The sequence below is a fragment of the Dendrobates tinctorius genome, unplaced genomic scaffold (genome assembly GCF_039654945.1).
Source record: "Dendrobates tinctorius isolate UK_male_01 unplaced genomic scaffold, ASM3965494v1 ptg000016l, whole genome shotgun sequence".
NCBI lineage: Eukaryota > Metazoa > Chordata > Amphibia > Anura > Dendrobatidae > Dendrobates > Dendrobates tinctorius.
In genome coordinates, this window is record NW_027361684.1 from 47,026,907 (window position 1) to 47,045,545 (window position 18,639).

Consider the following 18,639-nt stretch of genomic DNA (forward strand, 5'->3'; position numbering starts at 1 on the left):
AGTTCTTAAAAAGGAGGGGAAGGACCCTTTAGATTGTGGATCTTATAGGCCTATATCACTAGTAAATGTGGATTATAAAATTTTTACATAAATTCTGGCCAAAAGAGTGAATTCAGTCATATTAGATCTTGTACACTCTGACCAAACTGGTTTTATGCCTGGCAAGAGCACCTCCATTAATATCAGACGAGTCCAGTCAGTGGTCCAATATAGTTCTTTGGTACCGGATAATGAATGGGCATTGGCGTCGCTGGATGCGGCCAAGGCCTTTGACTCTCTTGAATGGCCTTTTCTCCACGCATGTTTGCTGTTTGCAGAGGTATGGATTTGGTGATAGATTTCAAAAATGGGTTAGTGTTTTATACATGAAGCCCAAGGCCCGGGTCATCGTAAATAATTCCATATCTGAATCATTTTCACTGCATAGGGGAACTCGTCAGGGGTGTCCCCTTTCCCCGGCCCTTTTTGCTCTTGCTATTGAGGCACTGGCAATTCGTATAAGACCTTCCCCTAACGTTGCTGGTATAGAAATAGCAGGTCGGACGGACACCAAAGGCCTGTATGCTGACGATATGGTGATATTTATGGACAGAGCGGAGGAGACTTTGACAGGAGTCATCACCACTATAAATAAATTCAGCAAATATTCTGGCCTATATATAAATTGGGAGAAATCGGCTTTGATGCCTCTTTCCCACGCTCCAATGCCACGACTTGAGACTCTCTCCTTACTGCCCATTGTATCCAGTTTTAAATATCTGGGTATTCATATTTCTCAGGGTAGTAAATTTGATCTGCAACTCAATATACAACCATTGCTTGAGACGGTCAAGGGTAAATTTGCGATCTGGGGTAAACTTCCACTGTCTGTAGCCGGACGTATTAATTTAATTAAAATATTACTTCCCAAGCTTGGTTACTTTCTTCAACATAGTGCGGTAGTGGTGCCCAAATCCTTTTTTGCTAATCTGAATTCCCAAACCACATCCTTTATTTGGGGGGAAGCCAGGCCTAAACTCAAACTAACCACTCTGCAGAGGCCCAAGAGGGGAGGAGGGGCGGCGTTACCAGATTTCTTTTTATATTATTTGGCTGGACAGGCCAAGGCTATATAAGTACATGGATGCCTGGAGGCCACCTCCCGAATTCTGAGAGTCATCTACTTCATGCTGCACGGATTAGTTGCCCGCTGGTTTTTTGGAAATGAGGAAAATAAATGTCTCGAGACTGCTACCTCTGCTCCGTCTGGCTCAATTGATATGGAGACAGATTAAGGGGGTGGTTAGATTTGGGGATATTATAGCTGAAATGCCCCTGTGGAATAATGACTACCTCCCGGTGCTACTTGAACATCCATCCGCCGAGTTCTGGGCTCATTATAGTGTCCCTATGATAGGTGATTTATACGATCATGGAACTTTGGTGTCCTTTGAGCAATTACAAGTTAATCGTAATGTTCAGAGATCCCAGTTTTTCCGTTATTTATAACTGAGGTCAGCTTTTCAGTCGCACATGAGATGTATAGATAGTGTCATTTCGTCTCTACCTTTGATAGGGATCCTCAAATCACAGGGCCCTCAAGGTCTCATCTCCTCTCTATATACATATATGTTGTCAGTGGGGACAGAATGTGCCTTAGATTCCGTTAAAAAGAAATGGGAGAGGCTCATCCCTGATACACAGGGTGAGGAATGGGAAGAAATCCTGGAGTCGCCAATCTGGGTGTCTCCGTCTGCCAGTAACAGGATGATACAATTGTATATTATTAATCAATCATATTTGACTCCAATTCGACTCTTTAAGATGGGCCGATACCTGTCATCGGAATGTTTGAGATGTCACTCAATAGATGCAGACTTTATCCATATGATCTGGTGCTGTCCTGTTGTCGCGAAATACTGGAGGGAGGTGACGTCATTAATAACATCTTTGGTACAAACCCCTGTTCCCCTTGAGCCACTGATCTGTCTGTTTGGAGTGTGGGATGAGGAGGCATGGGGTCATTATGTTGGGATTTTTCTACGGGAGACACTGTTTATGGCACGGAAGGTACTAGTACTACGGTGGATGGGGGGTTCACCTCCTTCTCTTGGGTCCTGGATCACTTTGGTAAATTCGATTATCCCATATGAGCGTACACTGTACCAAAATAGAGGGTGCCCGGGTAAATTTGAAAAGATTTGGGAGAGGTGGAACTCCTCTCACCTTACTTTGCAGAGCAGAGATGTCGCACAGTAAACAGCTCATTATGTGGAAGTAGGCTGCGGAATAGTTTGTTTTCGTAGACGTAGGTAGGGTTTAGAAGCTAGGCAGGTTTCATTATTGGTATAATAACACAACGCTATTGTGATTCAATTGGTATTATGTTTTGCTTTATTTATATGCAACTGATGCACACATTATGCTTCACATTTTCGTGTTATCTGTGCATATGTATGTTTTGTATCAAGCTGAACATCATATACTAAATGTGTGTATTGTATAACTGCTTATGGTTTAATAAACAAATTTAAAAAAAAAAAAATATATCTTTGTTAAATGAGTTATGTATTTTCACAAGTACTTCATGCTTAGACCCAGGTATTGATTTAACCATTTTACCATGCAGGTAAAGCCACACATAGTCCATGATCTTACTCTAAAATTAGTATTATGTTCTGGTGAAATGCTGTTTTCTGTTTTTGCCAGACATGTCTTCTGGTGCTAGTTCTTGTCTGTACAGACTACATTGTTAGAAAAGTCCTGGCGTTTTCTAGATGTTCATGGACAAACTTTTTAGTGTGGCCCTGATGTTTTTTCATATAGACATGTTGATATACTATAATGTATTCAGCCTTTCTCTGATGCTACACCCTTGCAATTTGTCATTAATATTGATAATGGCTACTGGTAGGTCCAGTGACTTAAAATTTGGAGTCTTGGACACTTCTTTCCAGATATTTTTTGTTCTTTTCTGCATCTAAAATTAGTGGAACAGCCTGACTTGGGCAAATGTCTCCACTTTTCGATGATCTTCTAGACTGTGAAGTAGATATCCAATTCTTCAGTATTTTTTAAAATCCTTTCCCAGCTTTATCTGCTTCTATCAACTTCTTTCTGAAGGCCTCAGGAAGCTACGTTCCCATGATCAGGAGGTAGCAGCACTTTGGATGCATCGTATTTTCATGCAGGTAATTCCGCATTTGTTTACTGAACCTTGCAGCTTTACCGCATCCAATAAATATCTATTCTATCCAATGCATATCATTCTCCGCAACAGAAATCCCCACCGCGGGTGAGTTTACGCCGTGTCAATTAGACGCCCAGTGGGCATGGGCTTTCTATACATCCCATCCTCTGTGCTTGTCCTGTACAACGCTGCATTTGCGCAGTGCGCTGATCGTGGGCACGTAGAGCGAATTGAATCTCTGGCACTGCACATCCACGCTTGCACTGCAGGAGCTGAACACACCGTATCAGTGCAGGTGCACTCTCATTCCTCACTCACTACTGTGCGCTCCTGTGTTCCGTGAGCGGACGCTACAAGCAGGAAAGAGGGATGAGGGCGCTCCTGCTTTTATATTGTGTGCACATGTGCCTGTTTGGCTCCTGCAGTGGCAGTGTGAAAGTGCGGGATTGGGTATTCAATTGAGACAGCACTTGCTCAGGGCAAATGAGCACAGTCAGTCAAGATGAGGAGGGTTGTGTGGCACGTTGATCGAGCGGTGGAATGGTGCATTGAGCCCTTGGCCAAGCCAATGATGCACTAAGGTACCCTCACTTATATGGAAAATAAAATCATGTCTCTGTACTAATTAATATCCGTAGGACTTAGTGGTTTAAATCACGTTTTGGGGTGACAGACTCCCGTTAATTTGTACTTCATTGAATAGCTGGGGACAGTACATTGTTCTGCCTTTTACAGATCAGTAGGGATAAAAAAAAAAAAATATGAACAGAGCCTTAGTAAGGAAACTACAAATCCTTTTATTTGTGGTCAGGACAAGTGAATAAATCAGGTTATTACGGTATATGACGGTTTCTTTAATTGGTTTGGTTAAATCTTGTGTGTTTTATACATAAAGGACATATTTTATTTTGCTGTATTAATAGTTTTAGAAAAGTAATTTGTGAGAGCCTGGCCACAAAGTGAATCTGCGGTTGGAATTTCAACAAGAGCGCGTTTGTCTGAGTTTTACATTAGAACATGCTTTATTAATGAACTAGCAGGCTGGTGCCAAGAAATATCTGCTCGTGCTGGCACATTGTGTATGGTTGGCACAAGGGTCGTTACTAGTTACTCGTTACAATTAGGAATCCTTTGTTTTGTATGTTTAGCTGTATATTGTATTAGTCAGCCTTTACAATGTTCTGTTGGAAAAAAGACTTTCATTAAAAAAGACCAAAGCACTAAGAGCCAAGTACTCGCAGGTTGTTTGTCTTCATGAGACCTGTTCATAGAGCCGCTTAAATCTGCAGTGTCCTCTCTTTAGGCCTTTCTATATCACTATGTCTTTCATAATAATGGTTTACACAAATATAATTTTAATTCTATTGGAAATCTGAAAAGGAGAGAGAAGAGGCCAAAAGGCTGTTGGATTTTCCCAGAGTATAAATTGATGGTTCAGCAATCTATCCATGTTCCATCCTGCTTCTCTGTATTTTCCCTGGTAAGAGTGGATTCATATGCAGTCGAAATTTCTACAACTGCTCCATTCATCTCAACAAAATCTGCAGCGTGTGAATATATTCTAACCAAATAAGACTCCTCTCAACCTCTTCTTTTTTAATCTTATTCCTTGTTTTGGATTTTTCAGCTATTGCACCTCAATTCTCAAAAAGGCTATTTTCACCCCACTGTTGGCTGGCTACACCCCCATGTTAGATATAATCAGGATACCGCCTCAAAACCCACAACTAAATCCTCTTCATATTCTCTGTTTGTGAACTACTTAACTCTTGGCAGTCTAATACAATGATCTATGGCACCTGTGCTTCCAGTCATTACTCTGTGATGGTTCTTTAAAGTTCAGTTTTCGTCTCCTCTTGTTTTACCTTTATATAATCCCAGTATGATTGGTTTCTAGTTTTATCTTTATGCTGATGACACGACAAACTCTGCTGTTATATCTTCTCCATGTCTCAAACTTAGGGTACTTTAACTCGTAAACTCAGAGAAATTTAGGGTAGATTATTTGTATTTTGTTGCTACTCACGTGGAAGAGCTGACTTTGTCCAATAAACAAGAGCAGTATGGGCCTGATTCATTAAAGGGAATCTGTCACCTCAATTTGGCAGGCTATTTAAATGCCTTGTGTCCGGTTAATGGGCGGTGTTTCGTCTCCTTTCCTCCACCCCATCCTTATCTGCCGTCTGCAATATTTTCGGGAATTTGAGGAGTTGTCCTCCATAGTCGGCGCGTGCCCAATGCAATCTTGCCTCGCGCACGTGCAGTATGCTTTGCCCAACTGCGGGCAAAGCTGAAAAGCATTACTGCGCATGCGCCGGTGAACTATGTCCCGGAACACAGCTAAATACTTTGGGGCATAGTTCACCGGCGCACCGCCCATCGGACCAGACAAAAGGCATTTAAATAGCCCGCCAAATTGAGGTGACAGATTCCCTTTAAAGCTCATACTTCAAGACTCTGGCGTAAATTTGCAACTTTTGGGTTTATCACACCATTTTTGCCCAGCTCCAACAAAGGTGGGCAGAACGGGCTTCCTTACCACCGCTGCTTGTCAAATTCATGATGAGCGGTGCCATTTGCTATGCCACAATTCTTACTTCATGTTCCTCTCCATTGGCAATCTCATGGCAACGTTTCCCTAGTTGCCCGCTGATCTATGTACACGGGGCTTTCAAGTACAAAGCGTGTAGTGGATTTTTTTTTTTTTTCTGTGTGTGTTTTTATTTTAAAATTATCCATGCTTGCAGATTTTGCCCATACTGCTTAACTTAATGGAGAAAATATGCAACCAAACTGCAACATGAATTGATATGCTGCACAGAAACTAACGGTATTTGCTGCTGTGTTTTCTGGCAGATCTTCTTCTGTTCAAAAATCTAGATAGAAAGTCAGAAGCAATTCTGGTACAAGTAACTTAAGTTTTTCCAAACTGTCCTACCACTGTTTCCTCAAACGCCTTCAATTAAACCTGATGCCGTCATGTTTGTAAATGTATGCGTTTGTGAAACAGTGGGAAAGAACGTTTTTTTTTTTAATAAAATGTGTATGAAATTCTAACTACCGGTTATCGATATTAAGACCTTCCAAGAAGAAACAACCTGTAGTTTGGAATGGTAAAGTACCAATACAGCCAGCTTGAGAAATTCTGTAAACCTGGGCCTCTCGTGCATCGAATGCTCATTTTTTGTGCAAATCCTTTATGGGTGCAAGTGAAGGAATAACCATTTTATTTACATATGTTGTGTGGGTTTTTTTTTTTATCCCTACACACAGCTCCGCTTATTTCTTGCATCAATTATTTTTTCATTTATTTAAAGTCTTGATTAAATATTCTGGATTTTTTTTTTTTTTTTTTATCAGCACGATCGTTCAGATGTACAGACGACTGAGATAATATGTGAGGATTTTCCGCAGAGAAAACATCTGTAATTTGTTACATAGTATCACCACTCAGATCACTACAATACATTCTCAATATATCATCAGATACATGAACTGTGGTACGTGCATGTGAAACTGTATTGTTGCATCAGTCTTTAAACCAAGGCAACTCCGCGAAAGCTGCGGCAGTTGCACAAATACAACAACATCGTCCCTTTTTGTGAGCAGACATTTTATAAATTACACATGTAATGTTTCAAAGTGGAGAATTAAAAAACAATCCATACATTTATTTCATCACTGGTTGAATCATGTGATAGGATTATGATGCAATATTAATATTCTGATTTGTTGTGCAGAATATCAGTGACCCTTCTCCTTCAGGAATAGCTCCAGACTTGCTGAGCGCACTACAAGAGTTGGAGCAGCGCTGTAAAGATTTGAAAGAAGAAAATATCATATTGGTGAGATTTGGGGATTTTTTTTTTTTTTTTTTTTGTAAATATTGACTTTTCATTTCCATTATTGGCTGTTTAGAGAACATGTATATCCTGTACGGGGCCTAATATGAATTCTGAATCTCCATAAATAGTCATGGACCTGTCAAGGACCTTATTTAATGATGAATAGCCTTTATTCTTCAGCATTGTTAAACACTATCGAAGTGTCAGCCTCTTGTTTTGTTGTTTATTGGCACTGTCATTTTTTTCTTTTTTTTTTAGCATGAGAGCTGTAGGTAAACAACTATCCAGCCACAGATTTCAGTTCTGAGACTTTTGCTTGCCAATTATGCTTTGAGACTGTTTCTGTGCAGCCGTGGTTCACAGATTGCAGTGTTGTTTTACAATCTTCACTGTTCCCCTGTAGACTGCAGCAGGTTTTCCTTACTTATTTTAGAGTGGAAGAAATGTGTTCCATAGTGTGAGATACTTTAGGAATTTCTGTCAAAGAGGAACAGTCTACAGTCACTATGTGTCCATAGACTGCCAAATCGGGCGATGTGTTGCGCACACTGTCATGATCCTCCTGCGAGTGGGTGATGCAGACCAGACTCTTCTGTTTCTCTGTGTTCTAATGAGAGAAGTGGAGAAGAAATTTGGTGAAAATTTTTGAAAATTTCACAATTTTCAAACTTTTTAATTTGTATGCACTTAAATCCGAGAGTCATATCGCACAAAATAGTTACCATAATAAATAACATTTCCCACATGTCTACTTTACATCAGCGCAATTTTGGAAACATATATACCGTATTTTTCGCATTATAAGACGCACCACAAATTTTGAGGAGAAAAATGGGAAACTTTTTTTAATAAAATGGTGGTGCCTCTTATAATCCACATGTCTTATTGCTTACCGGGGGTGGTGGCTGCGGTGAAGCGGGGTCCCAGGGTCGCTGCTGGAGCAGGCAGGAGTGGGGTGATACTGCAGGCCGCAGGAAGGGATGAGAGGGTGCTCCGATGTGCAGCGCGCTGCCAGGGGGGCTCGTGATGCTACCAGGGGGGCTCATGCTGCTACCAGGGGGGCTCATGCTGCTACCAGGGGGGCTCATGCTGCTACCGGGGGGGGGGGGCTCGCGCTGCTACCAGGGGTGCTCGTGCTGCTACCAGGGGTGCTCGTGCTGCTACCAGGGGTGCTCGTGCTGCTACCAGGGGTGCTCGTGCTGCTACCAGGGGTGCTCGTGCTGCTACCAGGGGTGCTCGTGCTGCTACCAGGGGTGCTCGTGCTGCTACCAGGGGGGCTCGTGCTGCTACCATGGGGGCTCGTGCTGCTACCATGGGGGCTCGTGCTGCTACCATGGGGGCTCGTGCTGCTATCAGGGGGGCTTGTGCTGCTGCCAGAGGGGTCTGTGCAGCAGCCCGAGGCTCTGACGACACTTACCGGGTGTAGGCCGCAGGGGTGTCCGGGCGTCTCCGGGTGTCCGTCGGCGCTGTGGGTGTCTCCACGTGCCCAGCGGTGTCTCCGGTTCCCATCCCGGGGCTCTGACGACATTTTGCGACAGGCCAGAGCCCCGGGGCTCTCAATCGGTTCCCTCTGTATTGACTGGCTCCGGCAATATGGCGGCCGGGGACGGCGCATGCGCTGATGGAGATCTCAGTACAAAGCTCAGAAGGGAAGTGCCGCCATGTTACAGTGCAGAATTTGCTACACTTGTTTGAGGGTGCCGTGTTACATTGGCAGAGCTCCTCAGGTGCCAGAACAGCAGAACCCCCCCCCCCCATAAGTGACCCCATTTTACCAATTAAACTTATCAATGAATTCAGCTAGGGATGCAGTGATTACTTGACACTACAAGTGTGTCACAGACTTTTATACCATTGGGCAGTGAAGAAAAAATAATTTACATTTTTACCACCAAGATTGTGTGCTAGCCCCAAGTTTTACATTTTCACACTGGGAAATGGGTAAAAATGGCACCAGAATCTGTCCCACAATTTCTGCTGAATGTATTGATACCCCATATGTGGCTGTACAGTACTACTTTGCCATACAGAGAGACTCGGGAGGGATGGAGCGCTATTTGCTTCCTGGAGTGCAGATTTTCCTAAAATAGTTTGTTGATTCCATATAAAGAGCCCCTAAGTGCTGGAAAAGCAGAATTCTCCCTCAAGTGACCATATTTTGGAAATTATAACCCTTTAGGAATTTATCTACAGATGTAGTGATGATTTTGACACCATGGGCGTTTTTCAGAAACAACAAGCACTGGATGTTGAGTGAAAATTGCAAACTGCTGTTGTAGTGACCAGTACACTGTAGTGACCAATACATTATACCCAGCTGATGCTTCAGGAGACACGCACCTGTAAATTAGGTGGGCTTTCATCACTACAGAAATGCCAAACATGTGGGCGCTAAATGTGGTTTATTACTATAGAGTTTAATATCTATTCTATTTTGTGCATAGTTCATAAATGTGTTTGAGATAAGAATAGTGTTTAACATCAACCAGAAGTCTGTCTTACTAGAAAATGTTGCTTTGGCCCGTGGTTAGCCATTATCTCTTGTGCCATAGTGTGTATAACATTGCTGTGGTTACACACTTATATTTACATTTTTCTTAAAAGTAACCTGTCACCAAGTATTTGCTATTCCATCTGTGAGCAACATGATGTAGGGGCGGATACCCTGATTACAGCAATATATCACTTACTGGGCTGCATGCTGCAGTTTTGTTAAGATCACTGATCCTTAGATCTAGCAGTTCTCTGAATGCGGACCTCTGTATAACGCCACTGATGGGCAGCTTTCTATATACACTTTGCATAGGCAGAAAGATGCCAATCGTTGGTGGGAGCGGGGTTAGGCCGAGCTCATGAATATGGAGGACTACATGACAGCAAGTTTACCGGCCCTCTAGTTATGATCTGCTGATAAAACTGTGATTCTGTCAAAACTGTAACAAGCAGCCCAATAAGTAGCACATCCCTGGAATCCAGGTCTCTGTCTCTACACAATGCTGCTAATCAGATTAGGTGGCAAAAACCTGGTGACAGATTCCATTTAAAACTAAGATATTCAATTTACCTTTCTCAGAGGAAAAGCAGCATTCCCGAGACTGAGGAGAAGGTGAAAAGGCTAAAGAGGAAAAACGCAGAACTTGCAGTTATAGCCAAGCGCTTGGAAGAAAGAGCTCAGAAGCTTCAAGAGGCAAATCTGAAAATGGTGCGTACTACCCTCTGGGGAAAGTCGGTCGTGCAAACGTGTCAGGTCATTTTTCATAAAATCCTCTCTCTGGCTTACTAATATGTCAGCTTTTCCCCAACAATAGATGAATAATTCAAGCCTTAGCTTTCATCCCCTTATCTTAACTCTTAGGTCAATACTCCGATACACCTTAGGGGGGCCAGTTTGGAGCTGTGTAAGAAGGCGTTCGCACGCCAGCGAGCAAAGGATATGAGTGACCAGGCGAGTGCTTTATTAGCAAAAGACAAACAGATTGAAACTTTAAAGCAAGAATGCCAAGAGCTGCAAGCCAAACTGTCAGGTGGGAAGGTAAGTGGCACGGAAACCCTCCATGGCGGCTACTGTAGTGATCACAAATTCTTCTGTATGGTGTGCTGTCCTCTCCACCAAGGATGACGTATAGCAAGCCATGACTAGGAAACTGCAATATATACAATATATGAATACACGAACAAGGAAACTTCAATGCCTTGAAAAAGTATTCATACCCAGTGAACTTTCCACTTTTTTTTCATGTTACACCCAAAACCTTAAATGTATTTTATTGGGACTTTATGTGATATTCTAAAACAGTATAAAGTAAATGATACTGTTTTCTAATTATTTGAAAATTATAAATCTAAAAATTGTGACATGGATTTGTTTTCAGTCTCCCTGACTCTGTAGGACCACCTTTTGCAGAAATTACTGCTGAAAATCTTTGAGGCATGTCTCTACTAACTTTGTACATCTAGAGCTCTGAAATTTTTGCCCATTCTTCTTTACACACTCGCTCTTGCTCAGTGAGATTGGATGGAGGTGTCTGTGAACATTAATTTTCAAGTCTTGCCAGAGATACTCAATGAGATTTTGGTCTGAACTGTGAGTGGGCGATTCACACACAGCAATATGCTTTGATGTAAACCCTTTCCATTGTAGCTCTGGCAGGATGTTTAGGGTTGTTGTCCTGATGGAAGGTGAACCTGCATACCACTCTCAAATATTTTGCAGTCTCTAACTGGTTTTCCTCCCAGGATTGCCCTGTACATCCATCGTCTCATCAACTGTAACCAGGTTCTCTGTCTCTGCTGAAGAAAAGCATCTCTACTTTATCAGGCTGCCACCACCATATTTGATGTTGGGGATGGTGTTTTCAGGGTGATGTTCACTGCTAGCTTTCTACCACTCATAATGTTTTACATTTAGCCCCAAAAGTTCTACAGTGGTCTCATCCGAGCAAAGAACCTTCTTCCACATGCCATTTAGGGAGCACATCTAGCATGTGGAAGAAGGTTATCTGATTTGTCAACAGTCCAGACCTAGTCCCATTGAGAATCTGTGGCTAGACTAGAATATTGCTTTTCTCCATTGATGTAAATACTTATGTCCCAAAAAAATGAGAAAGGTATTCAAGGAGTGATACCTTTATTGGCTAACCAGAGAAATTATATTTGCAAGCTTTCAGGACTCAGAAGGCCCCTTCATCAGGCTACATCTCACTGAGCTAGAGCTATTTTGAAAAGAGGAATGGTAAAAAAATTTCATTCTCAAGATGTGCAAAGGTGGTAGAGACAGACCCCAGAAGAATTTCACCAGTAATTGCAGCAAAAGGTGGTTCTACAGAGGATTGATTCTGGGGCCGAATACAAATACAAGTCACAATTTTGAGATTTCTATTTTTAAAATAATTAGAAAACGGTGTATACCATATTTTTCTGACTATATTTTGGGGGAAAATGGGGGTGCGTCTTATAGTCGGAATATACTTACAAATACTGTGGCGGAAGCAGGAGTCGGGCGATTCTACTGCGGTCCCAGTCCGACGCTGCCGGGCGATGCTCACACTTCCTTCCCAGGTAACGAAATCTTGTACCAAGATCTCAATCTGAGCATGCACCGCCCCTGGCAGCCATTTTCCCTGAGGCCACCGCATCGCAGCAATGGATGTGCGGGGCCCTCAGGGCTTTCACAAGATGCCGGCGGAGCCACCTGCATCACAGAGCACCACCGCGAAACCTGCTGCACCAGCCTGTGATGGGTTTTCCCGGAGGCCACCGCACCTGCTGCCGCACCAGCCTGGGATGGGAGTCATATTGCAAGACCACCGAACATCTCCTGTGACCCCGTTCCACCAACGCTGCTGTTCCCCCCCCCCAGGTAAGCTGAATTCGGACTGTAAGACGGACCTCCATTTGGCACATTTTTCTCCTATTTTCCTTCTGAAAATTTGGGGTGCGTCTTATGGTCCGATGCGTCTTATAGTCCGAAAAATACGGTAATTTCCTTTTAGACATCACAAATTGCTAATTGTGGGTAAGTGGAAAAAATCTGGAAAAGTTCACAGGGTATGAATACTTTTTCAAGACACTTGACCTTTGCTCACTATATATACAGCTAGCAAAAATGTAATTACATGAGGTGTCTGTGAAAACCTTGTGTTTTTACAGTGCAATGCAGTCTTCAGCTGTAATAGGTAATCATGTCTCCATGTAAAGATTATGCTGATAGACTGCGTCATTTTTCTCGCCCTTTAACTTTGTAAAGTGCTTTTCAGAGTTGCAGATCTGTAGATCCGCAGGTGTCTGTTTGCCTTTTCTGCGGTCATAATCTTATGTAATCGGTGCAGAAGCCTTTTGATGAAGATGTTTGAAGGCTACAAAAGCCTTCGTTATATTTATTTATAGCTGCGGAGTTTTGTACTGGTGACTTTATGTAATTAGGGATGCCAGTTGCTAGGCATTTCTCTCAAAGCGCAGCAGGGAATGTGGTTTTCACATGCTGCTCCAATTTTGATTTTTACCTCTGCTGTTTTGTGACAGTAGACATAAACGCTTAGGTATCACCCAAAGATGGGCAGAGGCTGCTAACACCTAGGAAAACATTTTCTGATGATTCCTCAGATCATTTGTGCACACATTATACTCTACTCTTCAGCCCCTTGTAGGCTTTTAGATTGTTTTGGTAAAATTTCTATCTCTAAAATTATGTGAATGATCGGAATAATTGCATGGGCATCGCAGTTTTTTCTATGGTGCTAAAATCAATAAGTTCCAAGTAATGAAATCTATACTAATGGCAACCTGCCTACAGTGGTGTGAAAAAGTATTTTCCCCCTTCCTGATTTCCTTTTCTTTTGCATGTTTGTCAAAATTAAATGTTTTAGATCACCAAACAAATTTAAATATTAAATATAAATCCCTGAGGAAGGAATCCGAGAATTCCAAAACGCGTAGGAAAGCTGAAAGCAACTTGGCCCCCTGTACGCTCCTTAGTGCTTCATAGCCTGTCACGTGACTCATCACGTGACTGTGACATCACGCAAGGTCCTGCAGTGCTTCTGCACCTTGCAGGCTTGTCTCCTCACGCCGCGTCTGCCTCTCACACAGGCAGCCGCTGGGATAATTTAGCTGGACGCCCGTTACCGGCCGGAACGGCGTCCTTTACTACTGCGTCCCTGTTCATCTTCACTTTGGAACACTAGAATACTTTGGGCTATTCACCGCAAACTGAAAGGACCATCATTCATTCTCCTTTTGAGCAACTCTCTTTGGGATTACAGCCTCTCCATGCAATTTGGCACAATACAAAGGTAAATCCCTATTTGTTTAGTTTCTGCACCTGATTGTGACAACTGATTAGTTTTCTAAGGTTCATTGTTTTTTTAAAGAAAAAGAGAGAAAAGGGGAAAAAAAGGAAGAAAAAAAAAACCTTGGGTACATTTATTAGCGCGAGTTTTCTATAGTAAATGTAAATATTAGACCAAGATAACACAAGTAATCACAAAATGATTTTTTTTTTTTTTAAATAAAGGGCTTTGCTATTAAGAGAAAAAGAAATCCAAACCTACAAGGCCCCGTGTGAACGTGTGAAAAAGTGATTGCCCCCTAAACCCAATAAGTGGTTGAGCCACCGTTAGCAGCAACAACTGCAATCGCGCCTTTGCAATAACTGGCAAGGAGTCTCTTACAATGCTCTGGAGGAATTTTGGCCCACTCATCTTTGCAGAATTGTTGTAATTCAGCCACATTGGAGGGTTTCCAAGCATGAACCACCTTTTTAAGGTCATGCCACAGCTTATCAACCAATTGTATTAAGCTCAGGACTCTGACTAGGCCACACCAAACTCTTAATTTTGTTTTTCTTAAGCCATTCAGAGGTGGACTTGCTGATGTGTTTTGAATAATTGTCCTGCTGCACAACCCAAGTGCGCTTCAGCTTGTCACAAACAGATGGCCACCAGACATTCTCTTTCAGGATTTTTTGGTAGACAGCAGAATTCATAGTTTCATTTACCACAGCAAATATTCCAGGTCCTGAAGCAGCAAAACAGCTCCAGACCATAACACTACCACCACCATATTTTACTGTTGTTATGATGATCCTTTTCTGAAATGCTGTATTACTTCTATGCCAGATGTCATGGGACATTCACCTTCCAAAAAGTTCAACTCTTGTTTCATCGGTCCGCAGAGTATTCTCCCAAAAGTGTTTGAGATCATCAAGATGTTTTCTGGAAAAACCAAGACTTGTCTTTATGTTCTTATTGCTCAACAGTGGTTTTCGTCTAAAGGCCCCGTCACACACAGCGAAATCGCTGATTTTGTGACGCCACAGCAACCTCACCAGCGATATCGCTGTGTGTGAGACACATCAGCGACCGGGCCCCCTGCCGGGTATCGCTGATTGTTCAGTATCATCCTGGGCCATTTTTTGATCGTTGCTCTCCCCTGGTCAGCGGGAGCCAACGATCAGAGAGGCTCCCAGTGCTCTAAGCAGGCGCTGGGACTTGGTATCTAAGGTAAATATCGGGTTACTAAGCGGTGCGCTTCACTTAGTTACCCGATGTGTACCTTAGAAACCTGAGTGCTTGCAGCTCCTGGCGCGAGCATGCAGGTTTCTAAGGTACACATCGGGTAATTAAGTGACGCACGTCGCTTAGTAACCCGATATTTACCTTAGATACCAGCGTCCTCACTGGTGCTGATCGCTGGTGAAGCTGCCTGTTTGTCAGCTCACCAGCGATCTTGTAGTGATGCACCAGCGATCCTGACAAGGTTGTATCGTTGTCGGGATCGCTGGTGCATCTTTTAGTGTAACGGTACCCTTAGAACTCTGCCATGCAGGCCAATTTTGCTCTGTCTCTTTCTTAAGGTGGAATCATGAACACTGACCTTAACTAAGGCAAGTGAGGCCTGCAGTTCTTTGGATGTTGTTGTGGGGTCTTTTGTGACCTTTTGGATGAATTGTTGCAGCGTTCCTTCTATAACTTTGGTCGGCTGGCCACCCTTGGGAAGGTTCACCACTGTTGCATGTTTTCGCCATTTGTGGATAATGGCTCTCACTGTGGTTAGCTGGAGTCCCAAAGCTTTAGAAATGTCTTTATAACCTTTTCCAGACTGTTAGATCTCAATTACTTTGTTTCTCATGTGTTCCAGAATTTCTTTAAATCACGGCATGATGTCTAGCTTTTGAGGAACTTTTGGTCTACTTCACTCTGTCAGGCAGGTCCTATTTAAGTAATTTTTTTAATTGAGAACAGTTGTGGCAGTAATCAGACCTGGGTGTGGCTAGGGTATTTTGACTCCGCTTCCCAAAGATGTGACAAACTTAATTTATGTTTTGGAGGGGTTCTGTAGGTTTCGATTTCTTTTTTCCGTAATAATAAAGACCTTCATCTATAAACTGCATTTTATGTTTACTTGTGATATCTTTGTCTATTATGTAACTTTGTTTGGTGATCTGGTTAAAGTGAACCTGTCATCAAGATTTTGTTTAGCTAACTACAGACAGTGTCAGATTGGTGCCATTATTCTGATTAAAATTATACCTTGGCTGATGAAATCCATATCGTTTTAACCAGTATAACGGTGCCAACCTGACACTGACTGTAGTTTACTGAGCTCAATCCTTCTGGTAGTTTCGCTTTTAAGTGTGACAAAAATTCAAAAGAATAGGAATTCAGGAAGGGGCAAAACATTTTTCATTTTCACACCTCTGTATGTATTATATGTGGGCTAATGTTTTGGATTGTTGATGTATGCCTTACATTTTTCCTATCTTCTCTGATCTAACAATAGTAAATGTGTTCGATCTTAAAGTGGTTGTCCCACAAATAAAGTACATATTAATCAATAGATTTTGCAATAAAAATATGTTCCACAATTGGATGTGTTACAAATAATGTCCCTGTGCTGAGATAATCTTATAAGTGTGCCCCTGCTGTGTACTGTGTAATGGCTGTGTCTGACCGTGCAGGGACATGGTCTGATCATACCACAGCTCCTGGGCAGGGGAGGAAGGAAAAGAGAGGACACAGACAGTATAGCATCAGATCGCAAATGATTCTTTCTGAGATAAAAATATATCGCTACCTGTTTTTAAAGGAGCAGCAAATGCTCTGCCTCACAGAATCTGCTGCGATCCTCTGCGGTCCTGTCTGTATACTCTCTTTTGCTTCTTCCCCTGACCAGGAGCTATGGTTTTATTCCAAGACCTAATGATTAAAATCTACTTTTTTTTCATGGGAAAGCCCCTCTTAGCTGGCCATACCCATGATAAAGCTATCGGACGCTCATTTGTTCAGCTGACAGACGTCTTCCCTGACTCCCCCATCCACTTGAACACTTGATTCGCCTGAACTTTCATGTTATCAGCAGGGAGAGTTGCTGATGCTTACTGCTTGCAGTTTACATAACTGCATGTACTAATAAAGGATTGTTTATTTTTTGTGCAGGATTTTCCAAATTACTTGAAGCTGAGTGACTTTAATCGTTTGTTACACGAGTCCCAGAAAGAAGTTCTACGACTACAGAAGCAAATCGCTATGAAACACTTGAAAGAATCTCTTAATTTGTCAAGATCTGAGGCTCATAGTTCTCCAAAGCTTGGCGAAGCGATGTGTGTAAGACTGGTTCCTCCAGAGCAACCCACAAGGGATCTGGACAGTTCTTTTATGGCAACATCGATCGACTCTGTTCAGGTGAGAGAAATTTGTAGTCAAAAACGTGTCTAGGGTTACAGATTGTTCAGTGTTAAAGGGACTGTCAGCACAGAATGACTCTTCAAACCAAGATGAAGAGACCTGCGTAGTCTCGAAAGCTTGCAATCTGTTACCATCTTTTCAGTTAGCTATTAAAAGGTATCAACCACTGAGGACTCTCAATTCTGAAAATTTTTCTGTTCAAACCAAGCACAGGCTCCCTGGCGGGGCCAGTCGTTTATATACACCTTCCCACGTGCTTGTTTTCCATCTAGCTCTGCCCTTTTCTGTCTCTCAATATTCTATACTATAGGAACAAAGGAGCGCAAATAGGGTCTTATCCGATGATAAAATTATAAATGTATATAGAATCTACTCACCTGCTGTAGGAGAGTTAAAGCACATAGAGTTAGTGATCAGCTGCTGCACGTCCAAGGGTCAAACAAGTGACTGCCGACACATCAGATCCTATGGAGCTTTTTTTGGACTTCGTGCGCTGCTTAACATATTGCACAATTACTGCTGTATTAAAGATCAATGTTTTTATTCCCATCGCGTTTCAAAGCATGAACTGCTTCTTCCTCAGGGGATGACATACATGAAAAAAGTGGCGTTGCTTCCAGATTAAATACATCTCACATTTGAAATTGGCGCCAATAGTCACATGTTTTTACATGTTTTTACAGACTAACTTAATTTCCTTCTATGACAGAATCACTGATTAGGTGGATCAGGGAAATGCTGTAGATATAGTATATCTTGACTTAAGCAAAGCATTTGACAAAGTTTCTCACGCAATCCCTATTGAAAAAATGACTAAGTATGGAATGGACAAGGCAACTGTTAGGTGGATTCATAAGTGGCTTAGTGATCGGACCCAAAGAGTGGTCGTAAATGGCTGCACATCCAGTTGGAAGAATGTCTCAAGTGGGGTACCACAGGGCTCTGTCCTGGGCCCTGTATTGTTCAACATCTTTATCAACGATTTAGATGAATGATTTGAGGGTAAACTGATTAAATTTGCTGATGACACAAAGCTAGGAGGGATAGCTAAATACTAGAGAAGAGAGAGAGAGGATTCAAAAAGATATAAATAAACTGGAGAAGTGTGCAGCAACTAACAGAATGGTTTTTAACAGGGAAAAATGCAAAGTACTACATCTGGGCAATAGAAATGAAAAAAGCATATACAGAATGGGAGGAATAGGGCTAAGCAACAGCACGTGAGAGAGACTTGGGTATACTAATAGATCGCAGACTGAATATGAGTCAACAGTGTGATGCAGCAGCAAAAAAGGCAAATGCAATTCTAGGATGTATTAACAGAAGCATACAGTCTAGATCACATGAAGTCATTATTTCCCTCTACTCCTCTTTGGTCAGACCTCATCTGGAATACTGTGTCCAGTTTTGGGCGCCACATTTTAAAAAAGACATCAACAAA

The 18,639-nt window shown here is 42.3% G+C and overlaps 1 protein-coding gene across 6 annotated transcripts in view; it reads left to right on the forward strand.

Moving 5' to 3' along the window:
• TSPOAP1 (TSPO associated protein 1) overlaps positions 1-18,639 on the forward strand; it is a 249,670-nt gene that overhangs the window by 78,379 nt on the left and 152,652 nt on the right. For all 6 annotated transcript variants that reach the window (XM_073565801.1, XM_073565798.1, XM_073565797.1 and 3 more), the window contains exons 3-6: positions 6,910-7,014; positions 10,088-10,216; positions 10,370-10,546; positions 16,950-17,195. In XM_073565801.1, the coding sequence (XP_073421902.1) occupies positions 6,910-7,014; positions 10,088-10,216; positions 10,370-10,546; positions 16,950-17,195 (657 nt within the window). The remainder of the gene's footprint in view (positions 1-6,909; positions 7,015-10,087; positions 10,217-10,369; positions 10,547-16,949; positions 17,196-18,639) is intronic.